Source organism: Chaetodon trifascialis, chromosome 16, assembly GCF_039877785.1.
Source record: "Chaetodon trifascialis isolate fChaTrf1 chromosome 16, fChaTrf1.hap1, whole genome shotgun sequence".
Lineage (NCBI taxonomy): Eukaryota > Metazoa > Chordata > Actinopteri > Chaetodontiformes > Chaetodontidae > Chaetodon > Chaetodon trifascialis.
In genome coordinates this window covers 6,043,616-6,059,519 of record NC_092071.1, presented here as the reverse complement: position 1 = coordinate 6,059,519, position 15,904 = coordinate 6,043,616, and the positions used below count along the sequence as shown (strand labels likewise).

General features: G+C 46.3%; 1 protein-coding gene across 3 annotated transcripts in view; it reads right to left on the bottom strand.

Annotated features, from left to right (window-relative positions):
- Positions 1-1,002: 1,002 nt before the first annotated feature.
- larp1 (La ribonucleoprotein 1, translational regulator) overlaps positions 1,003-15,904 on the bottom strand; it is a 43,995-nt gene continuing 29,093 nt past the window's right edge. For 2 of the 3 annotated variants that reach the window (XM_070982870.1, XM_070982868.1), the window contains 16 exons: positions 13,578-13,712; positions 12,828-12,980; positions 10,462-10,624; positions 9,194-9,338; positions 7,864-8,038; positions 7,566-7,747; positions 7,044-7,142; positions 6,507-6,833; positions 4,390-4,513; positions 3,846-4,051; positions 3,624-3,730; positions 3,267-3,424; positions 3,017-3,161; positions 2,811-2,920; positions 2,558-2,685; positions 1,003-2,263 (listed from right to left, as the gene is read on the bottom strand). In XM_070982870.1, coding sequence (XP_070838971.1) covers positions 2,039-2,263; positions 2,558-2,685; positions 2,811-2,920; positions 3,017-3,161; positions 3,267-3,424; positions 3,624-3,730; positions 3,846-4,051; positions 4,390-4,513; positions 6,507-6,833; positions 7,044-7,142; positions 7,566-7,747; positions 7,864-8,038; positions 9,194-9,338; positions 10,462-10,624; positions 12,828-12,980; positions 13,578-13,712 — 2,582 coding nt within the window. In that variant the 3' untranslated portion in view covers positions 1,003-2,038. The remainder of the gene's footprint in view (positions 2,264-2,557; positions 2,686-2,810; positions 2,921-3,016; positions 3,162-3,266; positions 3,425-3,623; positions 3,731-3,845; positions 4,052-4,389; positions 4,514-6,506; positions 6,834-7,043; positions 7,143-7,565; positions 7,748-7,863; positions 8,039-9,193; positions 9,339-10,461; positions 10,625-12,827; positions 12,981-13,577; positions 13,713-15,904) is intronic. The other variant, XM_070982869.1, reaches the window with a different exon arrangement.

Here is a 15,904-nt window from a genome sequence, read left to right as displayed (position 1 = left end):
CGTTAACAAATGCTGCTCCGTCATCTTGGCAAAAACATCCTCACTACAAGAACAAAAGAGCAAAAGAACTGATTTCAACATGAAATACTATAAGCTGAACAGATTTAGTTGTTGCACTGAATATCCGTTGACGCCCTGATGTCAACTTTCCCTTTTGTGTTGTGAATCGTGTTCCCGTTTCTGAAATCCACAGATGTTTTAACAGCCCGACACAAACCTGCATCCACCTCCATCGTAACAACAACGCTGACGCGCTGCAAAAACGAAATTAAAACGCATTAAAAGATAATAATGAGACCATAAAAAAAAAAAAAAGTTAGAGTACATACACATGTAAGGCAAATATATCATCTGTTCTATAAACAAAACAAGTAGCAGGGAGATGTGATCATGTCTCTTCTGTCAAATTCACATTTACATTAGTGGAGGAAAAAGGGATCACTCGTCCGTTTGATATCATCAGCACTCGAGTTGGATGAAGACGATCCAGGCGGGAAGTGTGTCAACGAACAATCCCATCTTCAATGTTTCTCCACAGCGAGGCAAGACGTCGAGCTGTGTGAGTGCGTGCGTGTGTGTGTGTGTATTCAGCTTGCTCGTGCTGCTACATCTGTACCTGCGTCAGGGTTCGTGCCTGTAGCTCGTGTGTGTACGTGTGTGTGCGAAAACAGGAAGAGGTGGCGAGCGCCCGAGGCCCCGAGCGGACTTCGGTTTAGCGGTGAAGTCGGAGGTCAAACGTCTGGGCCTCGTGAGCGTCTCCACCCAGAGCACCTGCGACAGAGCACGACGGCCCTCCTCCAAACCATCGCTTCTTCAAGTAATCCGGATCGATGATTCCAGTCCTGATCGTCACTATCGATGGATGGATGTCGAACGGATGGATGAACGGATGGATGCAGCCCATCTGATGGTGGAGGCGCAAAGGGAGGTCGTCCCCTCCCGAGCCTCCACCCCACTGAAGTGTTTTTCATCTTTTTTTTTTTTTTTTTTTTTTTTTAAGGAAGGGGCGGCGGAGGGGGACAAACTTCCACTGGGTGTTTCAGCACAAAAAGCCACGACTTGCAAACACAGGGAAGGATTACAGGACTTGTAACAGACTGAGTGACAATTGGAAGACAGTTCAGAAAAGGCGACAGAGGGGAGTGAGGAGGGGGGAGGTGGAGAACAGAGCACCACCTGGTGGCCTCTGCTGGAAATGGTGACCGGATATATGGGTGATTTCAATGCTGTACAATCGACAATAAGGTGGCGGGCACAAGTTAGAAGCAGTAAAACCATTAAAATAAGGCAACTTTCAATGATCGTGTCCACACTGAGGGATCGGTACAAGTCTTTTTTTCTTCTATTTTTTTGCTTTTGGTTCTTTCGTATTTTCCCCTCAATGTCCAGCCATGAAGCAAATCAAATAATCTGAATTTTCAGCCCCTCCTCAGAGAGCACTGGGGGCTCGGCGGATGGAAAAATGTCAGTCGCTCGGTTCAAACCACTTTGGTCCGGTCGGATGTAGGAGCAGCGTGGCCTCCTCGAGATGCTCAGTGTTGTTCAAACTATTTCCAAGTCTCCAATCTCACCACATGCCGAAGAAATAATAATCATGAATCTGAGATCCGGGTGAGGAATCGAATGTCTTTTCAGCCAGCAGGACAGTGACGATCAAAGAGGGGTCCCAGCGACAGCGAGGGGGGTCAACATGAAACGTGTTAAAAAAAAAAACTCCAGGAGAGTAACTCATCACAGCCGTCCACCGTGTGGACAGCCAATGACGTGAAAGAAGAAGTGTTTGACACTTTGTCCATTTCTTGCCTCATTAAGACAAAAAAGGTCTTTTTTTGTTTTTTCAAAAACTTTAAACTAATCAAAAACCATATCGATTATTTGTCTTATGTCTCAAACAAAAGTCATCGTAGGGGGGAAAAAAATTATTGCCATGCTTGAATGAAGAGCTGGACGCCCCCCCTCCCCCTCCTGTGGCGCAGAGAGAACCAGCGGCTTGCAGACGTGGTTGAGTTGATCCGTGTTGGCCGGCGTGTTTGTGGAGTTACTTCAGTGTCTTGGCATCTGGTGCGGGGTCGGCGGCCAGGGCGGGGGCTTTCTGGCTGGTGGGTTTGGCATCATCCTTGGCTGCGGGGCCCTGGGTGGCGGGGGCGGGGCTGGGGCCCGAGCCTGCCTGGCTGTGGGGCCGGCTGGAGGGCAGAGAGGGGTGCCGGCGACGACCGTCCCCGCTGGACGAGTGTCTTCTGCGGCCTCCTTCCTCCATAGGCGGCTGGAAGCAGAGGTGGAGATTAGACACACACACCTGTAATTCATTCAGTCAGAGCTCATAAATACATTCAGGCCAATGACGTTTGATTTCTTCTGGAAAGGGGTCACATGACAGCACCGTGGCGAATCAGACCCAATCAGGAATTAAAAGTCAATCCTGGGGTCAGCAGCATTTGCTGAAGTCTCAGTTTCAGGGCCTCTAACATGCCAGAGCAGCAAAAGTTCTGCGTTTTAAAAGAAATCGTATTCGTGTGGATGTAGCTGCTCTTTGGGTGGAGTTATTCTAAATACTTACATCAATTCTGAAATCCTCCAGACGTTTAAACTTGCTCAGGTACTCCTGCAGCTTGGGGTCGATCTCCAAGTTCTTGGCTTTGGAGTACTTGAGGAAGGCCCAGAACTTCTCCAGTCCGTAAAGCTGGCCTGAGGTCAGGAAGCAGAAAAAGGAGAGTCAGTCTCAAAGCTCCCAGCTGAGACGGCGTTTGTTTTCACGGCCGCTCCGGCTCGTCTCCTCTGGTCTGTACATTAAGTGTTTGAGGATTTCTCACCAGCCTCGTAGTCTTTCATGGTCTCCTCCTGGAAGTCCTTGAAGATGTCCGGCCTGAACTTCCTCTCGAGACCGTAGCTGTAGTATCTGAACAGGCACTCCAAACCGTACCTGCAACACGCGCACACACACACATTGAGGAAGGCTGTTACAGAGAAGTGAACAATGGAGAATAAAAGCCCCCCCGTCGCCACTCGGGGCTCTTACCTGTATCCTTCTTTGCCGTCTTCGACCACCAGCTGTCTGAACTCCTCGTACATCTTCCTGTTGAAGTGATCTCGCAGGAAGAATGACCAGAAGCGAAAGAGTGTGTTCATCTCTTGTGATTGGCCGATTCCCAGCCGCTTTCGCTCTGTGTTTGGTAAAGAGGAGACACGTGAACAGAGGGTTCTGCGGTATTTCCTGATGTTTGACGACATAAAACGACAAAGCAGCAGAAGAAGAAAACGCTGCGTACCGTTTAGGCAGCGCCGGCGGTACTTGTGGTAAACGTGTTGCGTGAAGCCGTTCTCCTTGAGCAGCTCGTGCGATGGGTGCTGGAACTTGGGGAGGGACTGAGGCGTGCAGCCGACGTTACCCAGGACAGGGGTGCCCTCTGACGGGCTGGCGTTAGAGCTGAGAGGGAGAGAGGTGGAGGTGCACGAGACGTTACACACAAAACAGATTTTCCACCAAAAAAAGGAGAAATCAAACAGTTCTGTCTGTACTTTGTGCGTAAACTTAAATCCATTGAAATGAAATTACAAAGTTTTGAACATTTCTATTGGCTGAATATGAAAGTAAACATCTTGTAATGCTTCAGTTTCAGTCTCACCTGACAGACGCGGTGCGGGAGCGATGCTCTCTGGAGTCCATCACCCAGCCGACGTGACACTCCATGGGCGGGTTGGAGCTGTGTCGGGTCTTCCTCTTCCTGGGCGTCTGCGGCGTCACAAGCAAAATATAAATGGCAGCAGATAACAACAATCAAAGCAGGTATTGATACGCTCCCACCAAAGCAAGCCCGGTGTCACCCTCAAAACGGCGGCCATCTTACCTTGGCATCCACGGGCCGGCTTTCCTTCACCACGGGGTAGAAGCGCGGCGTCATGGTCTGGTCCTTCCGGTGAGGCGTGCGAGGCGTGCGGGGCGTCCGGGCACTGCGGTAGTTGGGCGAGTCAGGCACGGTAGTGGGGAGCGAGCGAGCTATCGAGGAGGGCTCGGGGGCACCGAAGAGTTTGTTCGCCAAAGCGTCTGTGGGGACTGAGGACAGGAGCGACGCTCACCTCAACTTCTGCGTTTGCCTCGTGTTTATGCACCATTGATGTATTTTACTTCAGTTCATGCATTCTTCATTTTACTACTATGATTCTGTGGCTTTATATTCCGTCTCTTTCCTTATGCATCATTACAAGGACGGCTGTGTTTAACTAGCAAAGATTAGAAAGAAGTCAGAAAAAAAAAGTTATTCTGTGCAGCGTTTTAGCTCAACGCCATCTTACTACAGAATGAAAGAGGCAGCGATACCACAGTTTTAACTTGGCTGTAAAGAGATCACACGAGTCTCTTTGATGTGTCTCTGTATGTTTTCCTGTTCTTACTCTGCTGGGGTCGAGGGGGGCCTGGAGGGACTTCCTGGTTGGGGTCGACAGGGGGTTCAGGGGTCAGGCAGTCGAACTGCTCGCGGCTGATCAGGTGGACCTTCTTGAAGTTCTCCACCTCTTGCTGCAAAAGGAGAAAAACGCGTTAATGTGGCGACAACTCTGGCAGGAAAGGATTATCGGTTTATTTTGACTAAATGATAAAAAAGACTTCTGAGGATAAAACGGGTTTGTTGGTTTTTAAAGATACACACGGCGACCCAGCACTCATCAAATAAAGACTCATTTTACAGAGACAAAAAGAAACATGACTGAACGCCGTACAGGAAGAAAACGCCGGAACATTAAGGAAGCGCCTGATTCACCCACAGACCTTATCTGCATTAATCTGGAGATTGAGATGTAGCAGCAAAACATGGCAGCCAAAAACACTCTTTTCACCCTCATGCTGACGTCTCTTACTGACGCTAAACCCTGAGCTTTCCACGTGCGGACGCCTCCTGACTACGACAGCAGCAGCTCAGTTTCACATCTGACTGCAAACCCACAACAAGCACGAGCGTCCGACCTCTTCACCGAGAGCATCATGTGCGACTCACACTCGCCACTTCATTCCACCCAGTGTCCTCGGATCGTCGAGCGTCCATCTTTGTCTCCCCCCGCAGCCTGTCGGCGCGACCCCTCAGGCCCGGGCCTCGCGTGCGGGGGTGTATTTATAAACAAGCGTCCTCTGTTCCACACGCAGCTGGACGCGTGCTGGCGGGCGAGCACGTGAAGGTCCCACAGTGAGCTCAACAATGCTTCAATGGGCAGCAAAACAAAACAAACTGTCGGGGTTCCACATCCAGAAACAGCTCCGACTGAAGGGGAATAAATCCACCCGCCGCCTGGTTTTGGGCAGAAACGCCTCCAATATGACAATGACGCAACGTGGAAGCTGTCAGAAGAGGCGGCCTCGAGTTCTGGAGCGCCGCAGGGGGTTTTTTGTGACCCTCAAACTCTCCTCTCGCAGACCTTCTGGTCAAGTCCTTAACACTGAGGACTGCGTGTGAAAATCAGATTTTAAACATAAAAATTCTGCACAAACAGACTCATTTAAAAGAGATAACAGAGCTGAATTTAGTCCATTTGTACTATTTTCAGTCTTAACTTCGATTACCGGAGACTTCAGCCGCTGTGAATGTGGCGATCAATTGACTTGAAGTAAAGTAAATTAGATATTCGTGTGCAAGGTGACATAAAACCTAGTTGAAAACAGGTTGCACTTTTTGATAGAATATTGGTTTCATTACATATATTAGGTTTTCAGCTGTTTAAAGAAAAACCGGCAAGTGAAATTTGTTTGCATTTGAGTAAACCAAAACTTTAAAGTACATTTCCCTCAAGGTTAACACAACTCTGTTTTATCTTAGAGGATTTAACCAGAACTGAGTTTCGTACTGACGATGTAAACTTTAATCTAAAAGGAAGAGCTGAGATGTGGTTTGAAAACAGGACGTTAAAACAGGATCTGCTTTTTGTTCCGAATCGTAACTTCAAAAAGAGTTTATTACAGTATTCTGACAAAGCCAAAACAGACAATGTTTTGTTTTGGTGGCTGTCATACAACAACGTTTTCCCTCTTTGATTCAGCAGCTTCACACAGGAAGTGGTCTGCAGAATGATTTTGTTTTTCTGTAAAACACGACTGACGGTCATCTATACGTCTTATTACTGGGTGTCATGTTATCATGTTGGATGTTAAAGGTGCGACGCGAGAACAAAAAGCCACGCTGGCGTCTCCTCAGCTGTTGACATGCTCAGCCGAGCCGCCACTGACTCACTTCAGGATTACAAAACCTTTAGAAAGTGAAAGCGTTGATGATTTCTTATTTAAGAGTTCAAACAGAAGCTGCACGAGCGGCCAAACGATCTGCGTTTAACGTTTATTTCATACTGTGACCAAAGTGGCAGCCATGACAGCTGCACTGAAGCAGCAAAGAAAAACCCAGAATTCATCTCTCTCACGTCTTCTGCAAATGTTTACCTGCAATCTCTCAGCCAATCACACAGTGACAGTCGTATCAAACAGGAGACCCTCACCTTTGTCATCAGTCAAATGTGACAAATGAGCTCACCTTGATGGTGGCGTACTCGGGCTCGTACGTGTCGTCCCACAGGTCCTGCTCGTAGTAGAAGAGCCCGTCGTTGATCACCTTGACCAGCTCGCTGGACAGCTTGGCGCGCGACGTGTGGTGTCCCGTGCGGTCGCCCCCCGGGTGCTTCCTCAGGTAGGGCGGCGTCTGCGTCACGATCAAGATCTTGTTGACGTCGTGGTCGTCGATCTCGCCGTCCGTCTCCTCGTCCGACCAGTCGGTGAAGGTGTTGCGTCGCCCGTCCATCTGCTCCATCTCCTCGTCGAACATGAAGTCAAGCTCCTCCGGTTCGTCCTGCTCCGCTCCCTCCTGAGAAATCAGTTATTAGAAGGTGTTTCTGATCACCGTGATTGACCAGTCGCTGTTACTGGATTCAATCAGGGAAGTTCAGAAGCCGCAAAAACATGCCTGCACATCGCAAAGTGCACGAAATAACAGTTTATCAGTGAACGGATTGTTTGATGTTGACTGTTTTGTTCTTAGAAGAATAAAAAGTGAGAAACACATCGTCTTCCTCACCTTGAGTCCTGAGGTAGCAGGGGAGGGCGAGAGGCCCAGCTGGGACACCGGGGAGCGAATCGACTCGTCTTTTTCCTTCTGCTGCTGCAACGTTGGAGCCTTCATCAGTCAACCAACACCGACCACACAGCAGGAGGAGGAGGAGGAGGAGGAGGAGATGGATGCATGGACGGACACAGAAATGAAAAGTTAAGATGATTACCTGATGGCCACTTTCCAGCATGACTTCTGGTTTGAAAATGGTTTTCATAATTCATCAATACTTTTTCTGATATTGGTATTTGTATATTGATATTGGAGATATTAAGTTGACATTAACATAAAATAGAAAACTGTCTGGCATGAAAACTTTGACATGTTTTATGATGAAGAAAATCATGACGAAATGTTTCCACAATGACTCATTTTTAAATTAAAAGTAAGAAAGAATTGATTTAGTAATTAGTTTTGTGGTATTTTTCCTGCATTTACAGCAAAAAGCATCATGGTTCATGTAAAATGACTGAATGTCCTGAACGTCACCTTCTCTGCGCTGACCTTTGGTCTGGCCGGGGAGGGTCTGGGCCTCTTCTTCACCTCGATCCAGGACTCAGAGTCCAGGTCGGGGAGGCTGGCGGAGAGGCCCTTGGGCATCGTCTTGAGGTTGGAGGAGTCTGATTCAGTCCTGGTCTTCTGCTTCATCGCTGTGGCGCCTGTGGGAGACCCTGCAGACACATTTTATATGACCTCTCGTAGCACAGATTTAGGTTTCTCGTGAGTGTCAGCTGAAAAAAAAACAAATGATTTAGACTTGAGCACAGCAGAGCGGAGAAAAGCTCACCTCTGGGCTCCTCGGTCAGCTGTCTTGGGACGAACTCGGGGCAGTTGATGAGCTGAGAGAAGTCGGTGTGGGTTTGGTTGGGCATGGTCAGGCCCGGCAGAGGCCACTTCTCCGGGTCCACCTTCCGACGGATCTTCATGTCGATCACTTCCACTTCCTTACTGTCCTTCAAAGCCTGACAGGAGAGATGAGGGTCAGTTAGTCAGCGCGATAACAGAAACGAAGTCTATAAAGGACGAGTGATATGAATCATTAGAGCTTAAAGAAAATGTGACTTCAGCCGTCCTCTGCTCGAGCTTAAAGGAGCGTGCGGCTACATTTTAAACACTAATATCAGCAGACATACAGTCCAATGTTTAAAACACCACGAACAGCTGATTATTAATAACGTCAGGCCAATCTCACACGTCAAAAACAATCCTCTGCTGCGTTTCAGTTCAGCTCTCACTGACTTTTAAACAAGCTGTAAACAGGAAGCCATGCAGACTGACAGCTGATTCACTCATTGGTCTGTTTTAGTGATGTCACCCTGCATCATTGGCACTATACTGACCCACATGGGGGAAATCAGACTCTGCTGACTAACAGCAGGTCATGCTGCACTTTGCTGAACCTGATGTGTTTATCTTCTCTGGAGGCATGAAGTGAAATCCCTGCCACTCATGTTGCCATGTTTACAACGTGATCTGGCATTGTTGTATAGACAGCTCTGCAGCTCTCATGATGAGCAGGGCAAGTTTGATCAGAAGTGACTTTCACGTTATTGGAAATTACCCATAATGAAAGGAAGAGCTTTTGTGCAACATGTTTATTTGCAGTCTTGTTGAGATTTAGATGAGAAGATTGATTCCACTGTCGTGTCTGTCCAGAACAAACGAAGCTAAGGTTAGCTGGTTAGCTTAGCACAAAGACTGGAGACAGGGAGAAACAGCTAGCCTCACCAGTTTACATGTTACATCTTCTTAGTTTAATCTGAACTATTTCAGCATTGTGTCATTTCCCAAAATGTGGAATCACTCCTTTAAATTGAACCTTTCAGAGCTGTTTCCTCAGGTTTTTTCTGCTTTGTCAGCAGCTCTTTTACTTTGTGTTGGATTCGCTTCTATCAGACCCTTTAAAATTCTCCCGTTTTACCTTTTGACAGCATTCGAGGGTTTCTGTTCACACAATTTCTGTGTTTTTAATACATGTTCTGACTGGAGCTGCGGCTTAAATTCAATTATCTTTGGGTAGAGAACTCTGCTAACCACATTACCATCTCAGATTATCTTTCGCCAACTGCGCCGGGCACCTTCAAAGACAAATCAGCGAGTCAAAGAAATGTGCTTACATCCAGAATGATGTTGACGTCGGTGGTGAGGGCCTGCACTCTGTGGAAACTGGCAATGAGTCCGATGGGCAGGAAGCCCTCCTGATCCATCTTCCTCCGCAGGAAGAAGTCCCGCTCCAGGTTGTCCAGGCTGAAGTAGTACTCACTGCAGGGGGCAGAGACACGCAGGGTCAACATCATCCAGAATACACTGACAAATCAGCTGTTGTCTCCTTTGTGGCTAAACCATGAAACAAGTGAGGGAAACAAAAAAGCTGACCAAGACCAATAAGAAGCAGCTAGTCCGATAACGAGGACAGAGAACAGGAGGAGACCACACAGGGCTGCAATCATGAGGTGAAAACACTGGAAACAGACTTTGGTTTTCACGTGTGTCACGTGTAACCGAACCCCCTCCAAGGATCCTCCCATCAAACAGAACATTTGACAGGATTTCAAAGCCTCTGAGTAACTTGATGCACATTTGAAGTGAAGGGGGCGCTGGGTGCACACAAGGAAACCGTTAAGCTCCTTCAGTTAGCTGCCAAAACACTACTATCTGAACACAGTGTCTGCATCTGCTGAATAAGGGCCAGAGCGGAGAGGAGACGCAAAATTCTGCTTCTCACTTCGTGTCAATGCAACGATATTAAAATACACCAATGTCAAAACTTATTGTGTTATGTAATTATTTAGCATGTCTGCAGTGTTCTGCAAAATCCCTCACAGAAAAACATTTTATACCGAACATCACTGCCTACTGCAGGCCACAAAAAATATTCAAGACCTTTGGAAAGTTAAGACTCTTTAATACCTCCTAAAGGCTTTTTTGGGTGCTGAATTCAACGTTTTTCAAGACTTTTCCAGACCCTCAGATACCCTGATCTAAACAAACTGGCAGTCTGAACTGTGATCAGGTGAGATGTTCATCTTCGGTCAGATTATTTCATCTCACACTGGAGGTGCCGACAGAGCAAACATCTGAATAAAACTTTGTGCTCCAGTGGGACGAAACGATGTGTAACAGTGAGGAAGAGTTTTATAATTTTCTGTTTAAATGCTGAGATCAGAGTTGTGAAAGTCCTCTTCATTGATGTTTAGTCAGAGAAGAGACATGAAGAGCTCATCACTTCTACAGCACGTCTGCACCAGCCGGTTAAATTTATCTTATCAACATTTAATTTACAGGATGACGTGCAATGTTCACAATGCACGGCGCAAAGTGCGACACACTTTTAATACATGCATATATTGTACAATAAATGCACGTTCAGTGTCTCTAAACTCACATCTGCCTCTTAATGTAGTCCTTCAGCAGGTCCTGGTCGACGGAGTAAAGGTCGTTGCTGCTCATGTTGTCGTAGTAGTAGGTCACCGTGTTGCTGAACTTCTGGCCGTAGGGTCCGTCTTTCATGTCGTAGGACTTGTAGCTGTACTGGTAGTCAAAGTGGCCTTGACGGGACAGAGACAGACGGACAGTTAGATCAGGTATTACTAGACTTAACTGTGGATCCTGTTTTCAGAATACTTTTCTCCACTTGTGGATCTTTGTCTGCTTGTCCAAACACACGTGTTTAGTTTTCCATCTGGTCACACCATTACACCATTACATTAGTTATTATTTGATGGTTGAGTTAACATCGCGCTCTTAAATCATACCTCATTTTGGTTAAATATAGCCAGAGACAGTTCCATTTTGGATTACTAGCTAATAAATTACCCAAATTTATTGCCAAAAATGGCTTGAATTCAAATTCAAGGCAGAGTTTTGGGATGTGGAGAAGCGACAGAATTAATGGTCATGTTGTTCTTTTAGTAGAATTTAAGAAGAATACTGAAATATAAAAACTCTGAAACACCTATGACCAAGAGAGAGGTCTCCTGTAGCTCCTGTGCTTGTGTTTTCATTCTATTCCACACATGAATGAGAAAATACTTAAAAATACCATCATGCAAATGTTAGAAAGAGCTTAAAGAGTGCATGTAATCACTGACAAACACGCACACGCAAGAGCCGAGTAAACACGCAAAGACAAAGTTCATCTGCTCAGCATTAACTCTGACCGTTTCCGCATGCTGCTGACGGTCAACAACGTGTCCTCAAGGAGACGCAAAACCGGACGATTCTTTCTTATTGCTTCCTCTGAATTTGTCTCTTAGAAATTTCAAAAAGTGCTTTCTCGACCTCCGTCTGGGGAGGGGGGCGAGGAAGACAAACAGAGGGAGTGTGTGTGAGAGGAGGGGGGACGGTGAGGGAAGACAATGTGCAGGAAAAGAGCGAACAACAGGGAGGAGGAGGAGGAGGAGGAGAGGGCCAGTCCTGCCAAAACCAACAGGCCTTCAGGGAAACCTGCTTCTCCTGCTGGATCCGAGGCCTTTCCTCATTCCAGCCCTCTCTGGTTGTTATTGCACTTTTTTGTTTTCACTGTAGCCTCTGTGGGGCCGGTTTAGGGCCCCCAACCACCCAGTTTGACAGCGTATTCAGCCTAAACACAACCAAAACTACACTTTTACAGACTGGACAGTGTTCTGTTTAACAGGCTTGACTTTGCCTCAAAGTCTTTCTGCCTTTTAAGAGCAGGATGAAGAGTATTTAAAGGAGCAGTTTCAGATACAGGCTCACTTGTGCCAGATGAGAGGATTGATAGCAGTCTCATGTTTGTGGGCTAAATACGAAGCTACAGCCAGCAGCTGATCAGCTTAAATAATCATAAAGACTGAGAGCTAGCCTGGATCAGTCTAAAGAGCAGAAAAACACGCCTGCCAGCACCTTTAAATATTACTAATGAACACATCTTGTTTGTTTAAACCAGGGAAAGATGTGCAGTAGTTGTAGGGGCCGGCGATTCGGCCTTAAAATAATATATTTCAAGGTATTTCTGCCATAATAGTCTCGACAATAAGACAAAATGCTGAGAAATATTTTGGGTTTAGAGCTCAGAGTAGCTGCTGAGCTCTCCTCGTACTCAGCCGGGTGCTTCTGCTTGAGGGGGTGAAGTAAGTTTACTGTACTGCCCCGTTTGTTGTAACCAAACCACTTCCACAGTAATGAAGTCGCTCCTCTTTCTGGAACCAGCTCCTCCACCGTGGAGCTGGTAGCGATGTTACTGTCAGACGTGCTTTGCCTGCTTCACTGAAAGATGGTGCTTCAGCTGATGAGCTCCCTTCGTGGTATTTCCCATCTTTACTGGCATGTTTTAAGCAGCTTATCGTATCTTCAGTAAGTAGCCCAGCCCGGTTTGGCTCGTCCACCGAGGGTCCAAACGAGGCTTTAACTTTTAACTTAACTGTTAGTGTTTGTATCGTTTCTGGTGCCCAGAACTAACCCAGCGTGAAGGGCTGAGTGAGCGTTAGCTTTTTAGCTGCAATGCTGAGATCAGAGTTGTGAAAGCTCTCTTCATTGATTTTTAGTCAGAGAAGAGACATGAAGAGCTCATCACTTCTACAGCACGTCCGCAGGTTACAGCTGACTGACACGTCCACAGCACATATATGACCTTTCCATCCTGTTTCAGCCTGTATTTACTGACAGCCACTGTGAACTGTTACTGTGACACATTCGTGCACATCTGTTAGATCTGTCAGTTCATCTCCAGTTAAGTGGGATTTTACAGCATTTACATTCATTTCTAAGCGTGGCCGTCTGTGCACATACCTCTGGCAGCACCTCTCCCTCGTCCCCTGCCTCGTCCTCTTCCACGGCCGCGACCTCTGAACCCTCCGCGGAACGGCGTTCCCTCGCTCTTCACGCTGGACACCTCGTCGTGGTCGTCGCGCCACTCCCGCTCGTACTTTTGACTGTGCCAGTCTGCAGGCAAACCAACAACCTTCACGTCAGCACACGAGCAGGAACAAGACTAATATCAGGTGGAGTTTGATGCAAACACAGTTGTGAAATTGTGAAAGCCAAAGGGAACTTTGAGTAACTGCAAACAGACCAGCAGAATTATTGCCATTACTGATTTTATCAACAGAAAGTTACGTTGAACCTCTTATCTTATCCACGCCAACAGTTCATGTGCCCTCTTTGCTGCTTTTCACTTCCTCAGAGAATATAAGAAGTTATTTGTACTGTGCATTTAAAGAGCAGAGCCATCAAAGCAGAAGTAGCAGGAGCGCACAGATCTCTCCACATCCTGCTGCTGAGTCATGCGTGCTGTCTCAACCAATGTGCATCAACAGCTACACATGCTGCCACACACACACAACCAGTACAAATTCAAATCTGCTGTCATGTGTTATCAAAAGTGAAACGGCACAAACTCCCGGCACGTGAAGCTGGAAAACCTCATTTTCAGAGGACGCCGTCTCTGCGACATACACCACGTGTCACCTACAGTCAGTAACCTAATCACATGCTGCCTCTGTGTGACGCCAACGCAGCGTGATGACATCGCAGACTGACCTCTGAGGTCGTTCCTGGCGTTGGGAGGCAGGCGGGGGTTCTCGTTCTGCCTGCTGTTGTTCCTGGAGGCCGAGCGCTCCCTGGGACCCTCGGACTTCACCTCGATCATCAGGGGAACCCACTTCTGCTTGTTTCCTGTTTGTAACCACATGGACAGAGTTAGACAAGGAAAGCATGGATTCATTTTACTCATTCAGTCATTTAATTTATTACAAAATGTCTTTTATTGCTCCTTCAAGGGTAAAGTGTGTATGGGAAATATGTCTGCAGGATACGGTGAGCCTTGACAAAAACATACTGTATTTTCTGCCAAAACGACCTTTAAGCTTTGTGTATTTTGACTATTTTTCTTGACAACAATCTCATATTTATCAAAAGCCACCAAACACATACACCATAATATATAACACTAATATGGACCTTTAAGGCTTTTTTGTAATTGGTAAACCCTTTAAGACTTCCTGCAAATACCCAGTGTATTAATGCGGGACATTAAATGAATTAAATTACATGTTTAACTTCATTCTCCACAAAACATACCATCATAGTACTTAATTCAGTAAAACTGATACTAGCTCATTCACACTTGTATTGAACAGTCAACAGGATAGTCTTTCAAGTAGAAAGGCTTATTGTTCGACTGTTTGGCTAGAAAGGAATAAATACCAAAAATAAATGTGTAAAACCTTTCTAATCACTGCAATGAAGGACAGGAGGCCAGTTGGCCTTCAGGATACAGTAGGATACTGGGCCTCTTCTTCACCTCAAAAATTAAATTTTTAAATAAAATTTCATTATGCAAATCCGTATCATCATTGCTGTGTTTCATCAGGGAAGCAGCACGCAGCAGTACCTCAGCTGGCCAGCAGGGCGCATCAGTCATCTGCTGTTAAAAACAACATCTGGCTGCGGGGGTGCTGTGTGTGTGTGTGGATGAGTGTGTGACAGATACCACACACAACGGGAGGGAGGAAATGACGGCCAGTTTTAAGTGACGTGGCTCTGTGTCTATCTGCTGGCTGAGGAGGTGAGGGAGAGACGGAGAGATCATCCCTGAGACGTTCAGGAACGTTTCCTGGACGGGGTCACGAGTGAATGAGAGCAGCGTTCGGTATTCAGAGAAACACACGCAGTAACACTTCAGGAAAACACCAGTACGACTGTGTTGTGAGTGAAAGCGTAACGCTGCAGGGTCTAACATGTGGAGGGTTTCATCTGCCTGACGAAAGAGCGAGCCAATCACAAGACCGCTGATGACGTCTTTGAATGTGCAACTTGTTTATGGTTAGTGGATCGTGAAAAAGCATTCCTTGTCTTGCAAAACATGAGTGTTACATTACAACCACCTGCTGGACCGTCTCTTTGTCCATCTCTTCGGGCTTTGTCACGAGCGGTGTCTGAAAAGACATCCCAGAAACTTACCAAGACTTATATGTCAAAGAGGCTTCTGATGGGAACAATGTGTCAGACCAAACGGAAAAAGTCCAAGGAAGAACATTAAAAAACATCCTGATTTTAAAGGTAGTCGGGGTCAAACAATTAAAGGTCTGATTTTTGGTTTTTGCTTCGATGCTGAGATCAGAGTTGTGAAAGTTCTCCTCATTGATGTTTAGTCAGAGAAGAGACATGAAGAGCTCATCACTTCCACAGCACGTCTGCAGGTTACAGCTAAAGCAAGAAAAGTTTTAAACTAAACAGACTTAAACTTGACATTAAAATACAAAGAACAGAATTTGCTGTATTCTCTAATGTCCATCCTCTCCAGTTCACAGTTTCCAGACCTCCATATGGAGCCGGAAAGCATTCATGTTTCATCAGCTTAACAGCTATTTGTGTCCATACAAACACTGACTGTCACATCCTTTATTTCACTGTTTCCAGGAGCAATTCATGATTTTTTTCCAGCTTAGCTTAACCGACTTCACGACAACTTGTTCATTCTCAGTTCCACTTTGCTGCTTTAAGTCAGCGGTGCCACTGCTAACAAACTTTGGGCTTTTTGTGTGACCAATTAAGCGAACTCTTAAGAACAGACACAGACAGACGAGGAGGGAAACAACAGTGCGGAAATCACCCAAAGTCATGACTGGAGTATTTTTATAAAAAGTGAAAGTGTCTGAGGAGCCAGCAAGAATAAAGACTAAACGGTTTCCAACAGCCTCTTCAGCAAGTGCTATAAAATACTTTAAGAGGCAAGAAGTTAAATTCAATAAACAAATACAGATGTGGTGCACAAGAACTGAACAAGGCTGAGAGTTTACTCTGGTTGAGGCTGCGCTGCTCACACGTTCATTACCTCGGTCAGAAAGCCCATTTTATGACGTCTC